Genomic DNA, 18,525 nt, shown 5'->3' with positions numbered 1-18,525 from the left:
TTATTTTGTTGTTGGTGGTGGTCCAGGCAGAGAGGATTCCTTTCAGATTTATTTTCTCCTCTTTAATAAACAGCTGCGTTTGCCTTTGGAAAACTTTGCCTTGGAGAAATCACCTCTGCGAGTGTCTTGCTGCTGTTGCTCATTCATGTGTGCATGCGTCTGCCGACATGTGCTCATGTGCCCGGGTGTGACAGCCTTCCGTTTAAAAAACTGAGATTCTCTTCCGACAAAAAAAAAACAAACAAAACTGGGTGAATGGTTGAACGCGTGCATGTCCGACTGCATTCTGACCCAATTGTGAAATGGAGCCTTAAAATGGGGTTGAAGTGCTGCGTCCCGGCTCACAGATGATGTTTGGCTTGTTGACACCAAGGGCTGTTCACGCACTGTGTCAGGTGTGTTCTGGGCCTGAGGCTCCAAAACAGGTCATCCAAGATAAAGAGAGGAACAAAACAACACCCATGACCACAACCTGATCTCAATACATAATAAATGTTGCCAGGCTTTAATTATCCCTGGAAAATCCCTGTGTTTGTCAAAAACCTTTCAATTTCTTTTTAATCTGTGCAAACATGAGCGACGTAAAGGAGTTTTTTGTTTTTTTTTTTTTTGCATGATTTACAGCTTATTGTCTCTTTATCTATAGCTAACATTGATATGACTTAGTTAAAAAAAGATGGCAGTTTATCAGCTTAGGTGCCTGTATTGAACGCCTGCAGCTAACTGACAGTGAAAATATTTTTTTTTCCTTCAGTTGTTTACACACAACAGGGCTCCAGAGGAAATGTGACTGGAAGTAGAGAAACAGCCTCGTGTGATTGGTTGATTTATCGCTGCGTAACCAAAGAGCTGGAAAAACTTGATTGCATGTTGAGCTTCCAAAGCTGCGTGCGCCAGGAGTCGGGCGTCAGCGTCGGAACCGTCTCCCACAAGTCATGCCAACACACTCGCGCTCGTCGTTCGGCTACGTTTTAGTGAGGTAGCCTCATTTTAGCAAGCTAATGCTAACGGAGCTGCGCAGCCACTCGGCTAAGAGGTGGGAGGTGACGAGGGTTTGGCCGTGTTTGACGCTGTGTGATCTCCTCTCATTTCCACGAAGGTGGGGAAGTGACATTAGGTGGGCGGAGTTTGTTAAAAAGACGCTCATTTGTCAGTCTTGCTGTCAATGTGAATCACGGTGACTCACTTTGGGCGAACAAGCGCTTCATTAGGCAAAGAAAGGGCATAATTTGTGCGTTTTGTAATTGCCGGAAAGGGAATAATATTTTTGCCGTAGCCGCGAATCAATCTGATCCTTCAACTGCATTGTCTCGTCAAAGCCTTGAGACAAATTTTCCATCCAAAAAAGGGCATAATTGAGCTTTTTTTGATGGTTATTAATCAGCACCTGTCTTGGCAAAAAATGTGTTTTCAAAACATTTTGAGTTTTTGTCGTGTAGCCAATCAGTCTTGTGCTGTGGTCCCGACAACATATTTACCACAGCAGAGTTCAAACAAGTGTGAAATCCATCCAATAAATGAAAATATAAAAAAATAAAAAGATGGCAAAGGTGACAATGATCTCGTTCCAGTGGCTGGAGTCACCAAACACCAGCGTGGCTTCAATAATGCTGATTATCAGTAATGTTATTATCATTTCTAATTTAGCAGACTCGGAGTGCATTTAAGTTTATCGTTGTGAATAAAATGGGCCACAAGGTGTTCTCTGTGCGTGCATGTACATGCGCCTGTGTGAATGAGGTGTGTCGCTATATAATTGTATGTCATCAAGCCCACAAGTGCTCCGTTCAATTTCTAAGACTCATCCATCAGCCAATTTTCGAGAACATCTCAAAACACAAACATAATTGTTTTGCGGTTTTAACGTTCGCACAAAATCAAAGGCACCGCACATTTTTCAAAGTGCATGGCAGCAGGTATGTCTCACCCACAACTGCTCTGTTGGCGATGGCATCCCCAGAATTTCTACCGCAAAAAAAAAAGAAAAAAAGAAAAAGAAAATGTTGACATAGTGATGTTCCGCCGCTGGAAATGTCACGTTTCTTTACACGCTCATGTTTTCACAGTTGTGTGCATTGTGGACTTTTCAAATGAGACTGACTGTGTGGTTTGAAAAGGGAAAACCTCGGGAGACCCAAACAAAAACAGTTGTTACGACACCCGAGGAATAACAACCAAGGTGGGCGAACGCAGGGGTTAAAAAGAAGAAGAAGGAGAAGGAGGAAAAGTCGGGGGCGACGTGGAGCCTCTGCAGGAGCCAAGTGCTACAGGCGTTTCATTAATGTGTCATGCAGTCGATGCATCATGAATGTGCTGGACGGGACTTTAATTGACCAAACATCTATCGCCAATACGCTCGAATGTCAAAATGAGAGAAAAAAAACAACAAAAACAGCCACACTGTGTTCATTAAGACTTTGACAGTGTGGTCAAACATGGCAGCCCCTCACTTTAACGTTCTGGCAACACCGCCACCACCACCAACAGAAGGAGCTGCGCAGTGGGAGCTCGACGTGGTCCAGCCTGTTCGGGCGCTATCTTGCCTCGTGTAATTGCTCTGACGAAAGGCACCGGGCGCAAAGTGAAAGCCCGGTAAAACTGCCGGCTCATTCAACTTAAACTCATATTTAAACAACGTGTGGCGTTAACAACGTAAAGCCTGTTAAGGTTTGTGCAAAGAGAAACCCTGTTTGAGTGTTACGGTCTCGCCGCTGACTCACTGCCGCAGCAGCAGTTCCTGCCGCTGATTATTAATCTGAAGCTAATCCCGACAGATGAAAGCGCCCAAAATGCCCCTTTTCCAAAGCTTGTCGGGTTGCCGGGGAGTTAATCAGTCTGCTTTTTTTTTTTTTTTTCCTGTTTGTGTTTATTTATGTGACAGTACAACAGGAAGAAGCTGCGTTGGACAAATTTCTCCATTCTGCTGGGAAACTTGGTCACATCATTGGAGCTTTTCGCCGGTGGACAATTCTCCCCGTCACTCACATGTTTGCCGCGCAAGATTGCACACGAGATTGTCAGTTGATGGGGGGGTCGTAAGGTGCAATTGCTGCAGGCTTGGCGGGGTTATAAATCAGAGTGAGTGGCGTTCCAGTTGTAGTCGTTGGCCTGAACGGTCGTGTGCAGTTCCTGCCGGTGCCAAAGTCCGCAATCTGAGCCGGGATGCCGCACTGTTGACCTCATATCGCACAGGTTTGGGTGGGCAACTGACGCACGCTTGAATTTAACACCTTGTCACGTTGGGGAGAGCTGATCCTGCACTGAGCTCCCTGAGGTTTCCGCCTCCTAACTCGGCGGTTTTATCCCCCGGAGGCGCGGTGATGAGCAGAGGCGTCCGCACTTGCTTAATTACAGGAAGCTCTTGTCATCCGCCAGCCTTCTCACACTTACAGTAAAGTGCGGAGGGACACTTACTTTTCCACTGTGGGCCCGTCCAGCTTTCCAGAGCCGTGGCTGTAAAGACGGATGCGGCGCTGCGGAACCACTTCTCTCTCCACTGGATCCCAGCCCCGAACACAACACAGCCAATTGACAAAGGATGCGATTGTCATTCGCGCTCAGTGTTGTCGCCGTTCTTCTTGCAGTTTGAATGAAGCCGCGAGGATTATTTCGGTTCCGGAAGGCCCAGAGTCGCAGAAGGAGGGAGGTCAGGAGGGGCAGAACAAACAATGCATCGCACAATCGTTTGGCAAATTGGGTTCGGCGGCGGTGGGAGTCTGTCGAAATGATCTCTTTGAACAGATGTTGCATTACAGTGACTAGTGTGCAGTTTCCCACACGCAAAAGCCATTTTTCTGTCTCACCATGCAATTTGTCTTCTGACGACGTGCAGCGGGGTGACATAACGCCGCAGTAATCAGGGATACTTTGTCTAGATGGGAAAGTACAAAGGCATGCCTCGGATTCCACCCCCCCCCACCCCCCCCACCACCACCACCCTGTCCCCCCAAAGCTCCTGGAAGTCGAGCAGAAACGTTAACTCAATAATAAGGAGAAATGCGTTGTTAATTCATCAAGTCACTCTGTTTCCCCCCTCCACTGCTTCCTGGGCCGAGCTTCCAGAGCTGTTGACACGCCAGTCAGGCTTCTATTCTCAAATTTAGTTTTTATAGTCCATGTCTGCAGCTGCCCCGCCGCTTCAAACGGAGAGAATCAGGCTGTTGTTGAGTCCAGGGGTTTATCACTGCGGCCAGATGCTTTTCCCATTAATGTAATGGAAAAAATTAGCCAACCTTTTGCTTCCCTGGAACCAGTGGGTCGACGAGGACGTCCTCAACTTTTGATTGCCAGTCGCAATGTGACCGTTGCAATCTGGTTTTGCCCCGTAGCTCCGAGATCTAAAGCTTATTTTGAAATGACTTCATCTTGAAACGGACTCTACAGAACATCCAAACCAGTCTGAGGTCCCCGGTGACCCGCATGTCTCCCTGTTTTTGCTGTCAGTCTTTCAGCGCCTGGGTGATCTGCTCCACCAGAGCTTTAGGATTTGATTTGGGATTTCGTGTTATCCGGCATAAGGAAGTAGGTAGACATGGAAGAGCCTAATGTTCAAGATCAGCGCCTCGGACTGTTCAATGTCTTAAGCGTGTCTTCAACCTGCCTCTAAGATGGAACAGACACATCTGGCTCCACATGTTGATTAGAGGCTCGCTCGGCGCTGGTGTTTCTGCAACTTTTCCAGACAAGGACAAAGCCTGCTTAATTTGCTCGGCAAGGACAGAGAAAGAAAAAAAAAAAACCCTAATGATTTCATTTTAATGACGCGACCTCACGCTGTTCTTGCCCTGTGACTGACAAGGCTCTCCTCGGGCTTTCTGCTCAAGCCAGTCTGGCGCAGCCTCTATCTGAAATCGTGTTCCATGTCGCGCCGCTGCAGTTTTGTGAGTCATCTGTGCATAAACAAGCTGCCAATCACAGCCCTGACATGTGCATATGCAGTTCGTCAGCGCGTCGGGCGGCAGCGGCGCTGCGTCTCCACGCGAGCGTATCGGATGTGCTGCAGGTGACGTCTGTGAGTTCTCCCAATTATCCGCCGTAATGCGAAAATTGGGGGGAAAGCGGCCGACCACGGGGCATCGTGCCGTCTGAAATTTATTTAACATCAAGTTCAATACGGGGCCCATTACATATGTTAAACAGCAGAAAATATTTAATGCGGAACATCTGGAGCGTCTGCAGCCTGGCGTTTGCTGTGTGGCCTCGCTGGAGGCGATCGATAAACTGGCAGCGTCGATTTTAAAGGGCCGTCTACAGTAGACGCTCGGCCTATATAACATTATGGCCCTCAGTGTAAAACAAAAAAAAAAAAAACATATTCGACAAGGGCGCTTTTTATTGTGCGGAATGCTTTGTGCAGGCAGGTAAATCTTCAGCTAAGTGCCTCACCAGTGGCGGGACAAAGTTCCGTCCCGTGAAGCGGCTCATTAAGGTCCCGGGGCGGCCCGGTGCAGAGCCACATCCTCCTCCTCTTCCTCTCTGAGAGTCTTTGTCTTCATTTTCCAAACGCCCTGAATATCATCCCTCACATTTTCCAGCAGGAAGCTGCCTGGCAGATAAAAGTCTACTGTCTTTTTGCAGCCGCGCAGTCATTTTTAGCCACAAATAGCTGTCATTTAGCTGAGAATAGCTTCTTTTGCCACTGATCTGCGCTGCTATTTTTAATTTGACATTTCTCCGTCTTTGATTGGGGGCGGAGATCAGACGCGGACCTCTTGCTTTACCCCGCGCTCGCGATCTTGGAACGATGGTCCCGATGTGAATGTGAATTTTTTTTTTCCCCATTTGGAATTTTACCAGGAAAATTCCATCTAATCAAGTCGTAGGATCAAGTAATGTGTAACACATATGAGGGCAGATGATAGTAGTAGATAGACATTTTTTGTTCCTTTGCATCAGAAGGTCCAGCTTCTGGAGCCAGGGGTCAGAGGGGTCGAGAGCACGAGGAATGTTGTAAATCTGGCATTTCCTCCGGAATGTCACTGCACAGCTGATACGTATTTGTGCCTGCAGGATTTGACACTGGATCAACAAGCAGATCAGATGGATGTGGTTGGTGTAATGATTCTGGTCAACGCTTCCATGCATTCAAAACAGAAGCAAATCTACAGTTTCTGAGTTCAACAGAGACAAAGTCACAAGGAACCCAATGTTCAAGGGACTGGTCATTGTCTACCTTTGTCCTCACACGCTGCTGTGGGCACCTGCTCCTGGCTAGCGGTTGACTGTGTAAGTGACTGCTGCAGTGAAAGTTTTGCAAACGGCTAACTTTGATTTTTTTTTTTTGTGAGCCCGATCATATCCCTTTGTTGTTGTTTGAACGGTTGGCACACACCTCCCCCATGCACCACAAGCAATTATGCGGTGTCAAAACAATGTTTTAGAGGCAAATCTTAAATCCACACGGAGAGTTAAAGAAAATATTTATATCAGCAAACTCCCCACGTCCCTTCTGTCTTTGCAGACACGCCGCCTTTAGCAGGTCAGTGAAATAGGGCGGCCTCTCCAGAAAGAGGACGGCGGGCGGATAATTTTGGCGCACCTCCATTTGAAAAAGGTTTAATTGAAGCCATGGCGCGCATCACTCTGCCTGTCAGCCATTGTTTGTCTTCATTCCGCGGCCGTCCTGTTGGGGCCGACGTGCTCTGCAAACAGCTGTAATTTTGTAGGGGCCCCGCTGCTTTCTTTCTTCTTCGTTTTTTTTTTTAGCATATGCATGAAATTGTAAATGTTACACATGAAAAGGAAGAGCGTGTTTGTCTGGAGATGGGTGGCAGCAGGGATGGTGATGGTGGTGGTGGTGGTGTGGGGGGGTCTGAGGTGTCTTGGCCAGCCTCTTGTTGACCCCTGTTCACCCTCCTCTCCTGCTCCTCCCTCCCTCAGTCCTCTCCTCAACATGTGTGCAGCTGTCAGCTCCCCAGTGTTTGACGGAGTCCCAGTGTGTGTGTGTGTGTGTGTGTGTGTGTGTGTGTGTGTATTCACGAGGCGGGGAGTAGTTTGCAGGTGATCTGGCTGTTTTGTAAGCTGAAAATATAATAAGTGCTAAAGTTTGACACAATATCGGATGACACAAAGTGGCGGATTCCGTCTGATTCGTCACAGAGCAGAAATAGATCCTGGTTGTGTGCATGAAAGAGTCTTTTTTCCACCCAGCGTCTGTTTTTATTTTGTCATTGCGGCACAAAGTTCTCCGATGCGGCTTCGCCACTTCCTCTAATAGCGCAGGAGTTGGTGCTCTCAGCTCTTCTTCCTCATTAGCATTCAAATCTTGCTTCAGGTGTTTTGTTAGTAGTAGAAGTTGCAGCAGCAGCAGCAACAACCAGAATAAAATTTCAGGCTGTTTATTAGTCAGACGCTGATTATCTCTCTGGTGGCAACATCTGCGAGTCACACGAGAGAGAGAGAGAGAGCGAGAGAGAGAGAGAGCGAGAGAGAGAGAGAGAGAGAGAGAGAGAGAGAGAGAGAGAGAGAGTTGGCTGCTGCCTCGGTCCACTGAGAGGATTCTCACTCTCTGCCCTATTTTTTATTTTTTATTTTTTTGCATCTCTCATGGTAACCAAACTGACACCGTCTCCTCTTCTTCCCTTTCTAGCTGCGGCTCCGAGGTTAAAACCAATGAAGAATCCAATGACAGTGGAGGAGGGACAACACCTCACAGTTAAATGTGAGGCCACAGGGAGCCCTCTCCCCACCTACACATGGTTCAAAGATGGCAACAAGCTGAAGAAAAGCCAAAATGTCAAAATAAAGAGCAAACCGTGAGTACAAGTCGCCCGTGTCCTGCAAACCCAAACGCTTTGCGAGATGAAAAGAAGCGAAGGTGCCACCAATTCAAAGCCAGTTACGGTTCGCTGCAGAAATTATTTTTACTGCAGTTTAGTGAAGAAATGTCTTAAAACAACGCTGGACACTTACATTGATCTAAGAGCTGGAAGACTTTTTCATTGTGTCCCTCGATAAAACATTTTTATTATTTTTAATAGACATATTTAGCACATGACCCGATTTACACTTTTCCCGTTTTCATTTGATATATGATTGTTTCCTCTGCCCATTTGTTTCTATGCAACTATGGCCGTGGCTGAGGCAAGCCAAAAAAAAAAAAACAGAAAAAAAACAAAACAAGCAAGAGCGCCTCATAGTGGTTGTCTATTCTCCAATCAACATATTTTGCCCCCTGCAAAAAGGTTTTCCAGCTAGAAATAATTCTGTCTGCACTTCCAGAGTCAACCATTAGGAGGACTAAGCTAAGTTTACTTCGCTGTCTCTCAGTCTAATGATGAGAAGACACTGGGACATGTTGCTGCAAATCCTTATTTTGCATACATACAATACATCTTAGTGCAATGGAAGCAGAAAAGGGAAATGTGGCTGTCAGAAGAAGCAGAAAAACACCTTTGCACCAACAGTCGGTGGCACATTTCCCAATGGCTGAGTGAAACCAGGCCCCACATTAAACCCGAGCGAGCACATCCAGGCCAGAGCGGCGAGACGGCCGTTGCCACGCCGCCGCTCCTGTTTCCACTTGTTGCGTTTCCATGCCGCTTCCTCCCTGCCGCCGTTCCCCTGACTCAGCTGCGCGAGTGTTTTCTCCCACAGGAAACACTCCAGAGTCCAGATCAAAGGAGCGAGGCTGGAGGATTCTGGGAATTACACGTGTGTGGTGGAGAACTCGCTGGGGAGGGACAACTCCACCGGCACCGTCAACGTCCAAAGCAGTGAGTACACACCTGCCTGACATCGGATGCAGACGCTCACCGCAGCTGCTGCTGCTGTTGTTGTTGTTGTTGTTGTTGGTGTTGTTGTTGTTGTTGTTCATCATGACTGTTCTCCAGCCTAATAGAAGGCGAGAGCAGCAGTCCGACCACTGGGTCCATTAATTCACTGGAGCTGTACGGTTTTTCTTTTTTCCTCGTGAATGGAACCCACGACGTGTGTTTCATTCATTCACAAAACCCCCGAAACCCCTTCCCTTCCCTCCGACTGGCGCTGGCGCACAACAAAAGCTGCAGACGACAGAGCTCGTGGGGGAAAACCTGAGAACTGAACTTGAACGGATGTGGAAGTTGCTGGAGAAGGAGAACGTTGGGATCCGACATGAGTGTTTGATAGAACACAACAGGCCTGTTCAGTAGTGGTGACGTGTGTGTGTGTGTGTGTGTGTGTGTGTATGTGCGTGTGTGCGTGCGTGCGCACAAGTTGTTTTTTTTTTCTTGCAAGTACTGGAGCAGATGAAAGAGTTTCGATAACAGCTGCTTCCATTTGGTCGGGTGGCGAGTTTGTGTTTGTTCCAAGCCGTGCGGGTGGTGAGTGTGCGGCTGCTGTGGGCGGCTTGTCGTCTGAGTGGATGGAGACAGATTCGTTTAAGAAAAGAACAAAAACAAAAAAACATCTGAGGACGAAAGGGAACAATACACACAAGGAGCGATTCTTCTTCTTCTCGGCGCAGATTGCCGAAGCCTCGATGCTATCTGGAGGTCGCGCTGTCAGAGCGGCCGGGGGCCAAGAGCCGAGCACTTCCTGCTGCCACCTGCCGGCTTTATCTGCCCGCACTGACGTAACGGCGGCAGGCGGCAGGCGTCAGGGAGGTGGTGGTGGTGGTGGAGGTGGAGGAAGGGTTGAAGCCGAGCGTGACGGCATGCCACCCTCATGGTCGCTGCTTCTTTCCGACCGACCGGTGCGTTCACTTTGAGACTCTTCACCGCCTTTGCAGCGTCGGCGACGTGGAAGACGACATGTTTGAGAGCGCCTCCTCCCTGCAGAGGAGACGCTCTCAAACCGCCGCTGACCTTCGTAGCAGGACGAGGATTTATTTTGGAGGCGTCCCACAAGAAAAGAAGGAGGGACTTGAGTTTTTAGCCATCACTCAGTGTCCTTGTGTTCACTTTCAGCTGGAATAATCAAGCTGCCTTCCTCCCCTCCCCCCATCCCCCTCCCTCCCCCATCCAACAAACCCCTGCCAACTCCTCCTCTCATATTTGTCAAGGCCACCAGTTAGCGCTATTGTTAACAGTTTGCAAACTTAAGCCGGCTTCTATTATTGAAGTAACAGCTCGTTTCACGCTGAGAAAGGCCTCCATTGTGGTGCGGACGCAGAGATTCCCCCGCCGTCCCAACACGCCAGTCTGGTTGCCGTGCGGAGACGCGGGAGGAGAAGCCATCTGTCTTGTGCTTGAATGCACGCCGCCGCCGCCTTTCATCCCCACGAGTGGCAGATTTGTGTTTGTCTTGCGCTGTTTTTTTATTCCGGGCTCAGCAATGCAAGGTGTGCAAAGGTGCCCCCCCCCCGACCCCCCCATCTCCCACCCCCCAACGGCCGTACGCACAATGAAAACGAGTGAGGCGAGTGCCAGTGACTGGCCAACAGTTGTGTAGCGAGGCTGTCGGTTGGTCGTTGGGGTTGGGGTTGGGGGGGGGGGGTTCAGATGGGAGGCGCTTGATGTCGTGCGCTGCTGCTCCTCCGCTGAGATTTGAAGGGAAATCCCTGGTGGTGGCACCTGTTGGAGTGTTTAATGAAGGCTTATAAACATGTGACCGGTAGGCCCCCCGTGAAACTCTAGCTGATGATCTTAGCAGGCCGCAGTGCCCGCACTGACACCACATCAAAAGCATCTACGCACCGTTACAAAGCAGGCGAACAAGCGGGACGACGTCGTCGCAGCGGATGAAAGGCGGCAGAGGGCAGAAATATCTCCTTGGTGGAGGTGGAGGTGTGTGTGTGTGTGTGTGTGTGTGTGTGTGTGTGTGTGTGTGTGTGTGGGGGGTCACAGGGTGAGATCATGACCCGCATAGGGAGGCAATAAGCACAGACCTGATGACTACATCACTGCTGTTATTAATTGTTAATGTGGTTCTGTAGGATTTATGAAATGTTTCCAGGGTGACAGTCGGTCTGTCACCATCTCCATGAATTCCAGAGGATCAAATCTTCACCAATGTTAATATCAATAATAAAGCCAGCTGGTGCCTGCTGCACTCGTAGGATCAGAGTTGCATTAGAGTTCTGTCTTTGGGAGTCTCGTTTCCACAAAGAACAAAATCCAGGCTGGTCATCCAGTCAGAAATGCACGATGCATATTAAATACATTGTATCTATATCAGTGTCATGTTACGTGGCTTACGTGCCTCGCTGAAGCTTTGCGCGGATGCTTTACCTGTGTGCGTGCAAGGCTCGTGATGTTTGCACGTGTCGGTGTTCCTCTGCGATCACCGCTGAGCTGTTTGAACAATGGAATCACTGTGTTGGCCCACCGTGCGCCGCCAGCGTCCTACTATGTCTGGCTGGCTTCGCCCGACGGCCCGCCTGGTTTTGTTTGCGCAAGTGCAACCGTGTTTGTTCACCGCTGAGTCAGTGGTAATAGTAATATTTGCAGCGATAGCAATGATAATGATAATAATAATAATAATAATAATGATAACAATAACACCAAAAAGAAAATAGGGGCGGACATTGTGTTACCACGGCGTGTCTAGCTCTCCGTCACGCTTCAGGGGAGAAGGCAAGATGAGGCGAATCATGGTATGTCCAACGGCAGAGCGGAGTGGGAGTGGGGGGGGGGGGGGGGGGGGGGTTCTCTCCCGTTGTACAGATAAAGTTGTCAGATAAAGGAAGTGAGTGTGCGCAGGGAGCTGGGATTCATTTACGGCGATAATTTGCTGAAATCGGCAGATGTTGAGATTTTGAAAAGAAGGAGCTCCTCATCTCCAAGCTGCACGCATTCCAAACAAACCAGCCGCCCGCCAGGAGCGTCAGCTTCCGCTCCGTCCCCGAGGTCATGGGAGGAATTGGCTATTGTGCAAACATGGGCGTGTGTGTGTAGGGGGTGGGGGGGGGGCTGCTATGGGTGAAACGCTTGCCTGCTGCAGTGTGTTGCCAAAGCAGCGCGTAGCCGCAGTACCGTCTGTGCACCTTGCAGGGTGGGGGAATAGCTGCTGCTGCTGCTGCTGCTGCTGCTGCTGCTGCTGCTGCTGCTGCCGCCGCTGCTGCTGCTGCCGCCGCTGCTGCTGCTGCCGCTGCCACTGCTGCCGCTGCCACTGCTGCTGAATGAAGGAAACGCGTGACAGGAAGCAGAGTGAAGCAGGTAGTGATGATCAGCTGCTGCTGGAGGAGGAGGAGAAGAAAGAGGTGATGGAGGTGGAAGAGAAGGAGGAGGAAGAGAAGGATGAAGGGGTGGGGGAGGAGGAGGAGGAGGAGGAGGAGGAGGAGGAGGAGGAGGCATTGTGCCGCCAGGTCAAGATGTGAAGAAAGCAAAGGCAAAAAAAGAACACGTAAAAATGGTTGGAGGTCGTCAGCTTGGCATGGGGGCTCATGACTGCACCGCCTGCACCGCCTGCACCTCCTGCACCGCCTGCCTGTCTGCGGAGCAGTACCGCTGGGCTCCAAGCCGACGTTTGAGCCGAACTTTACCATGCAGGTGTTAAAATGTGATATTTCACAGCGTCAGTTACACAATGGCGCCCGACAAGGGCGAGGTGCTTTGAGTTACTCTGACACAATCCAGCGTAATTGACGCGATGGTAACTACGGTGGAAGCCAGTAAACAACAGGTCTCGTCCCCCTCTGTAAAAACACACCCACGCTCGGTAATTAACGCGCAACCAAAACTGCCGAACATCCCGCAAGCTCAGCCAATATCAAGATCCAGATCATTCAAATTGTCTTGGGGAGGGAAAAAAATAAAAAGGGCCGTGCCGGTGGTTGCACCTGGCCTCAAGGTGAATCTGCCGTGCGGGCGCCGGCCGTGGCTCCACGCCAGCCGTGCAACTTTGTCAACAAGCCTGAATGGCTGGACACGTGTCGGCTGAACGAGCGCCGCTCGCTCGCTCCCTCGCTGTGTAATTATTCAGCGCAGATGGCCGGCTGTTCCGCTGAGTCGCCCGTCTTCACCCGCTTTAAAAAAAAAAAAAAGCTGAGCTTTAAAATCAATCAATCTGCCTCGCCGGCAGTTTTTCGGAGGAGGCACCGGCAGCTTCGGCCCACAGCAGCAGATTTATCTCTGCGTCCTGTCGTCGGTGGAGATTCTCACTCATTTGAGGCGCTCAGAGAGTTTGTGCGATTGCGAGTCCCCCCCCCCCCCGGCCCCTCTCATCAACCCCATCACCCCCCCCCCCAGACACATCACTGCAGCGCTGCTGTGTTCCTCCCTTTCTCCACGCAGAGCAGAGCCCAGCTCTCAGCCTGCTGCCCAACCCCCTCGTGTGGAGGAGTCGGGACCATTTGTTGACCATTTGGTCTGACCTCCACCCCGCAATCAGTCTGGCATGGTAAGACCTGCTGGCCTTCTGCAGAGCGGTGTAGTATATCACCCGGTGTTTTCTATACGGCCGGTGTCAAGGAGCAGCGCCAGTCAGAAGTTTCTGCCGGGCTCCACGTGGCTGCAGATTAAGGCCTCCCATTATCCCGCGGCCCGCCGTGTTGTGATAAGCGCTTTTTTGCCGAGGCAGCCATGTGTCTGCGGGCTGCAGGTCACATCCTCGGGGGGTGCTGCGCGCAGCTCCGCTGAGAGAGTGTGTGAGCGTCCAGGAATGTGTTGATGGAAATCACAGCTGAGCATATGATTGTTCCAACCTCAGCAGTCATGCTGGGGCCCACCAGCAACAATTTCGCGCATGCATGCACGCACAAAGGGCCCACACACGCGCGCGCACGCACACGCACACACCTACACGCGCACACATGTGCCCCTTTTGCCTTTTTTTTTTTTTTTTTTGCACGTTTTCAATTTTCTCTTTGAACCAAAACAATTTCCTCAACTTAGTCAAAATTGCCTTTTAGAATTAAGTGCGCAGGGAAACAGTTTAAGCGGTGATTTCTATGTAAACACAAAGTGAGTTTTTGGACCTGCAAAGTGTGTTTTCGTTCAATTAAAGAAGCAAACTAAAGCAACCACTTTTGACGAGCTGATGAAAGGCAGTGTGGTTTAGGCGCCTTTCCATCAACTCAGCCAGGTAATGTTGGGCTGCATCACAAGCTTGTGTGGCTGCTAAGCGACGTTTGCCTGCTAGAACTAGCGCTAACGCGCTATCATGACTTGGCCGTCAAACCAATCACTTTACGTAAATAAATGAAATAGTGGGGGTTCCGCGTTCGCCGTTGATGATGTTTATGGTTGTCCAGAGGTGGCAGCGAACCGCAGCAGCCCCAACAGCCGGGGAGGTGGTGGGGGGGAGGGGGAGGAAGGGGTGCCGGGGGGGCTTTTAAATGTGCATCTCGTATTTGGATGAGATGCATGTCGACTTGCCATGTGCGGTGAGTTGGCATTATCATGTTGCAATATTCCAGGTAGTGTTGCCAACTTTCCTTCAGAAAAATGCTTGAGGTCATGACCTTCACAAGCCAGTGGCTGGCCAGTAGTGGTCAATCATGACTTAAAATAGGCTTTCAAAAAATGTATAGAGTTCATGTAGTTTGAACTGCTTTGTTACCAATACACATTAGAAATAAGCTGACTGTTTAAATTGTATTGAAATCTATTAATTGAACATATTTTTCCACAGCTATCAATAAAGTGCAGGATGGATGGCTTTTACAAAGGAACTGAATAAATAAAGCTGAAAGAACCAGAGATCCTGATTCATAGCCTACTCTACGCAAGTTGTTGTGAGTGGGTTGCACAATGGTGTTGCCTGCAGCTACGGAGATTGCGGTTTTGAACACAAACTCTCTGGAAGCGAACATGAGTTTGCATTGGCAATAAATGTATGACCATTTCCCTCTTAAATACGAGACAATTGTGCATTTTGAGGGACGGTTGGTAACTCTTATTACAGGCATGCCTGGAATCATAATAACTGGAGCCGCTAACTGCGGTTAGCCTAAGGTCATGATCTCAAGGTTGATTTAATGAACTTCTGCTGGAGAGGCAGCCGGGGGACGATAAAAGGGAAGAGCGAGGAAATCAAACCATGTCTTGTTTTGTTTTGATTGGTGTGTTTGTGTTGCGTTACACACACGATGGCTCATGCACCTCTGGACTCTGCGGCAGAGAGAGCCGTGACTTCATGGTCAATGTGGGACTCATCGTAAATAAACAACAGATATCCAAAAAAATACAAAAAAAACAAAATCATGTCCCAAATATTTCTCTTTTCTTCCAGTAAGTGTGTGTCTGTATCTGTCCCTACGTAAGTGAGTCGTTAATCGTAAATACCACTTTGAGCTGGATAAACAATCGCGCTTCCTCTGCTCCTTCTATGTCTCTATCCGGTGTGACTAATGAAAACAAGACATACTCTCACTACACAAGAGCCCAGATAAGGCCGCCGCTAATGACGCAGTGCTGCTGTTAGCTGCGCTGCTCAACTCCATTGATTGGTGTGGGGAAAGGGGTGGCGGTGGTGGTAGCGGCGTGGGGGGGGGGGGGGGGGTGCACTTGCTCACTCTTCACATCTGCCACGCATTGTGTCTTTACGGCGGCCTGTCGAGTTATGTAGATTGAGCTGCCGTGCTATTAGTCATGCTCACTCCTTTTTAGGATTATCCTCAGTCCCTGAGTCTGGACAGGCCGTCCTCAGGGGGGTGTCTGTCTGACTGCACCACCGTCTCAGGTCAAGTCAGTCGCACGGAAAGCGCACCAGCGCCAGGGATCCCTAGCAGGGAGTTTCTCCCACTGGCGCGCGTGTGCAGCTCGTCTTCTGCATGTTTTCCCCCCAAAAATTTAATAAATGTTCGAAAATTAGAAGGTCTTTATTTTTCAGGTGGGATTCATTTAATCAGAACCCACCACCACCAAACCGACACTACTCCACTTAATTAGACGCGCTCTCAAAAACCATTCCATGTGAGAAACGAGTCAAGAAAGAAACAATTTGTTGAGATCAGAACCTAATATGGACCAAACTCTCTCAAATCCCCCTCTCCCTTTTTTTTTCTAACAGCGTGTGTTTAACTTGAAGTGACAGTGGAAAACTTTTCTTCTTATGCCAGACATCACCTCTTACCTCACAGCAGCTGGAGCGTATCAGACCAGGGACCTTGTTTTGAAGCTCGCCCCCACAAGTGCTTTTTTTTTTTTTTTTTTTTTTCAATTTCTTTTTCCAGTGGAGTCACAAAAAAATCGTCACTGCACCTACGCCACGCGTGTTTTTGTTTGCTTTGGAGGGGTTTTTCTGTATCAGTGGGCAGCATCCGGTACACCATGAGGGTGATGGGGTGGCGGGGGGGGGTGACAGTGAGGGTTTTTTTTTTGTTTGTTTGTTTTTTGCAGAATCACTGAGCCACCGGGACACGACATGCGGTGCTTCAGTGCGGACTTGGTGTTTGTATGCGGCAAACGGCGTGACGAGGACTTCAGAAAGCATTCAAAGGAATAATTTATCAAAGGGAAATATTATTTCCTGATGAATATCAAGTGACCTGATATGAGACACCGCCATTGATGTTTTGCCCGCCGAGAAAGGCAAATTGTCTTTTGCCTGTTTTTGCAATTTGATGCGAAATTTAAGGAGGCAAATTAGATTCTTCTCACCTCCACAACTCTCTGGAAGTAGTGACTGAGTTTTAATGCAGGAAGGATATGCGTTGCCTCTTCTTATTTATTTATATTGCCATTCTAAGCTACTTTGCTTGTACTTTTACAACTTAAAGGCCCAATGTGTAAGATTTAGCACCCTCTAATGGTGAGATTGTGTATTGAACACCAAAAAATCAGACTCACATTCTGGGCTTGTGTAGATACACTATAGATTCACTGTAAATACACAGTGGCCTCCTTACTAAACTGCTAACTAAATATAAATGCTTGTTTTTAGCAAATGAAAACACAGCAGTGATCTATTATTCGTTTCGTTATGATTGATCACGTTTAGCTAATTTCTCTTTTTAAATCACATATTTATCTTTTTATTTAAAATTTCATAATATAGGTCCAAGAAAATGTTCCCCATTGGACCTCGAACAAAGTACGAAAACCTTCTCCCTGGAATCACGGCTTTACTGCGGGAACCATTTCCTGTCAGTTTTGACATGTAAGCGCTTGATTACGCAGACAAAAAAAAAAAAAATGGCTATGTTTATATTCAGCCGGGCCTTTTCCCAGCTCACTTAATTGGTTTTCAAATATTTTTAGGGTGCTGGCTGTCAGATGTGTCAGATTGTGATATAACACTGTTCACTGTTCAAACAACTTCCAGGAGAGCAGATGAAAGACGATAAATGTCTGGCGGTTGAGTGAAAATCATAAATAAGCCCCGTAAAGTCTTGTTTTGTTTTGCCCCCCCCAAACCCTTCTTTCCTTGACAAGGGTTGTGTCTGCTGCTGCGGCTGCTTTTTTATTTTATTTTTTTTAGGTGGGGGTGACTATTAATGTAAATCACTTTCTTCACGTTTCCCACCCTTGGCCTTGACTCTGGGAGGTTCCTGCGAGGTCCACTGTGGCCCTGCTGCCGCTTCATCGTCCACAAACAAACAGCAGCATTTCAAGAAAAAAGTCTGCAACCATCTCACGTTTGAGGAGATCCAGTAATAATGTGTGCGGGACAGTTAAGCCCCCGGTGTGAATGAGTGAGGTTATCGCTATGTGTGTGGAAGGAAGCAGCTGTTCCACTTGAAGAGCTGAGTGATGTGAGCAGGAGGTGACAGGAGTTTTTTCCCCCTCTTGCTGTGTGCAGGGCTTTTGTTCAGCGTCCTCCAACCCCGGGACTTTCTAACTTATCCGGGACTTTATTTCACGGAATAATAAAAGATTGTCTTACAGGCCTACCTCAGCTGTCCTGGTGGTCTCTTGCCTGAGGGTGACCCCAACTGCGGGTGACTGTGCAGATTATCAGATTTTTTTCTTGACGAGCCAAAAGCAAAAACAGGAACTGTCTCCTTATACGTTCAAAGAGGCGGTGGAGGATTTGGGGGTGTTTGGGGGCTTGCTTCAAGGATTTTATTTATGTTTTTTTTTTCATTGTGTGCTCGGAGCTAATTTGCAGGGGAGAATCCCCGGTGCAGGCTAAAGACAGGTCTGCTTGATCGGCCATTGTTCCCTCACGTCAAACTGGATCCCCGCTCCTCCTGTTCCTTTGCATTTTTCCCAATGAGCAATCCCTGAGGGGGGGTTGTTGTCCTCACAGCCTTTCAAAGTTTTCTTTGAGCGCAGGTGAAACGTATACTTACCATTCCGTCGCTCGGAGTACTATAGTTTCGGTTGCCACAGCTGTCTCTCGTGTCAAAACCTCCCATTACTCCATCACGCCGCTTCCTTTTGTTGGCGGCCGCGTTCGTACCGCTCACATGGCGGCCGCGCTGCCGTAATGCGAGCCACTACCTGGGCATGAGTGGAAGGGTTCGGGGTCACGGCCCCACCGTTGCGGGAGTCATTTCACGCCCTCTTTAATCACCGATACACTCACGGTGAGCTCATATGTGAGCCTGCATCATCCTGAGAGAGCAGCGGTGCTGCGGCGCTCCACATTGTCAGGAGGTCCAGTCATTGTGGGTGGTGTGTGTGTGTGTGTGTGTACATTAATGGGTGCAGCACACACACACTCACACACACACACTTGAGGAGGCTGTGTGCCTTCGTGGGAATAGCGTAGTGAAAA

General features: G+C 48.9%; 1 protein-coding gene across 6 annotated transcripts in view; it reads left to right on the top strand.

Moving 5' to 3' along the window:
- Positions 1-18,525, top strand: part of nrg2a (neuregulin 2a) — a 69,357-nt gene that overhangs the window by 22,643 nt on the left and 28,189 nt on the right. For all 6 annotated transcript variants that reach the window (XM_076031464.1, XM_076031460.1, XM_076031462.1 and 3 more), the window contains exons 2-3: positions 7,589-7,754; positions 8,596-8,714. In XM_076031464.1, the coding sequence (XP_075887579.1) occupies positions 7,589-7,754; positions 8,596-8,714 (285 nt within the window). The remainder of the gene's footprint in view (positions 1-7,588; positions 7,755-8,595; positions 8,715-18,525) is intronic.

Source organism: Nelusetta ayraudi, unplaced genomic scaffold, assembly GCF_046127955.1.
Source record: "Nelusetta ayraudi isolate G7.1 ecotype Tasmania unplaced genomic scaffold, CSIRO-AGI_Nayr_v1 ptg000033l, whole genome shotgun sequence".
Classification (NCBI taxonomy): domain Eukaryota; kingdom Metazoa; phylum Chordata; class Actinopteri; order Tetraodontiformes; family Monacanthidae; genus Nelusetta; species Nelusetta ayraudi.
This window is presented reverse-complemented; position numbering and strand designations above follow the sequence as displayed.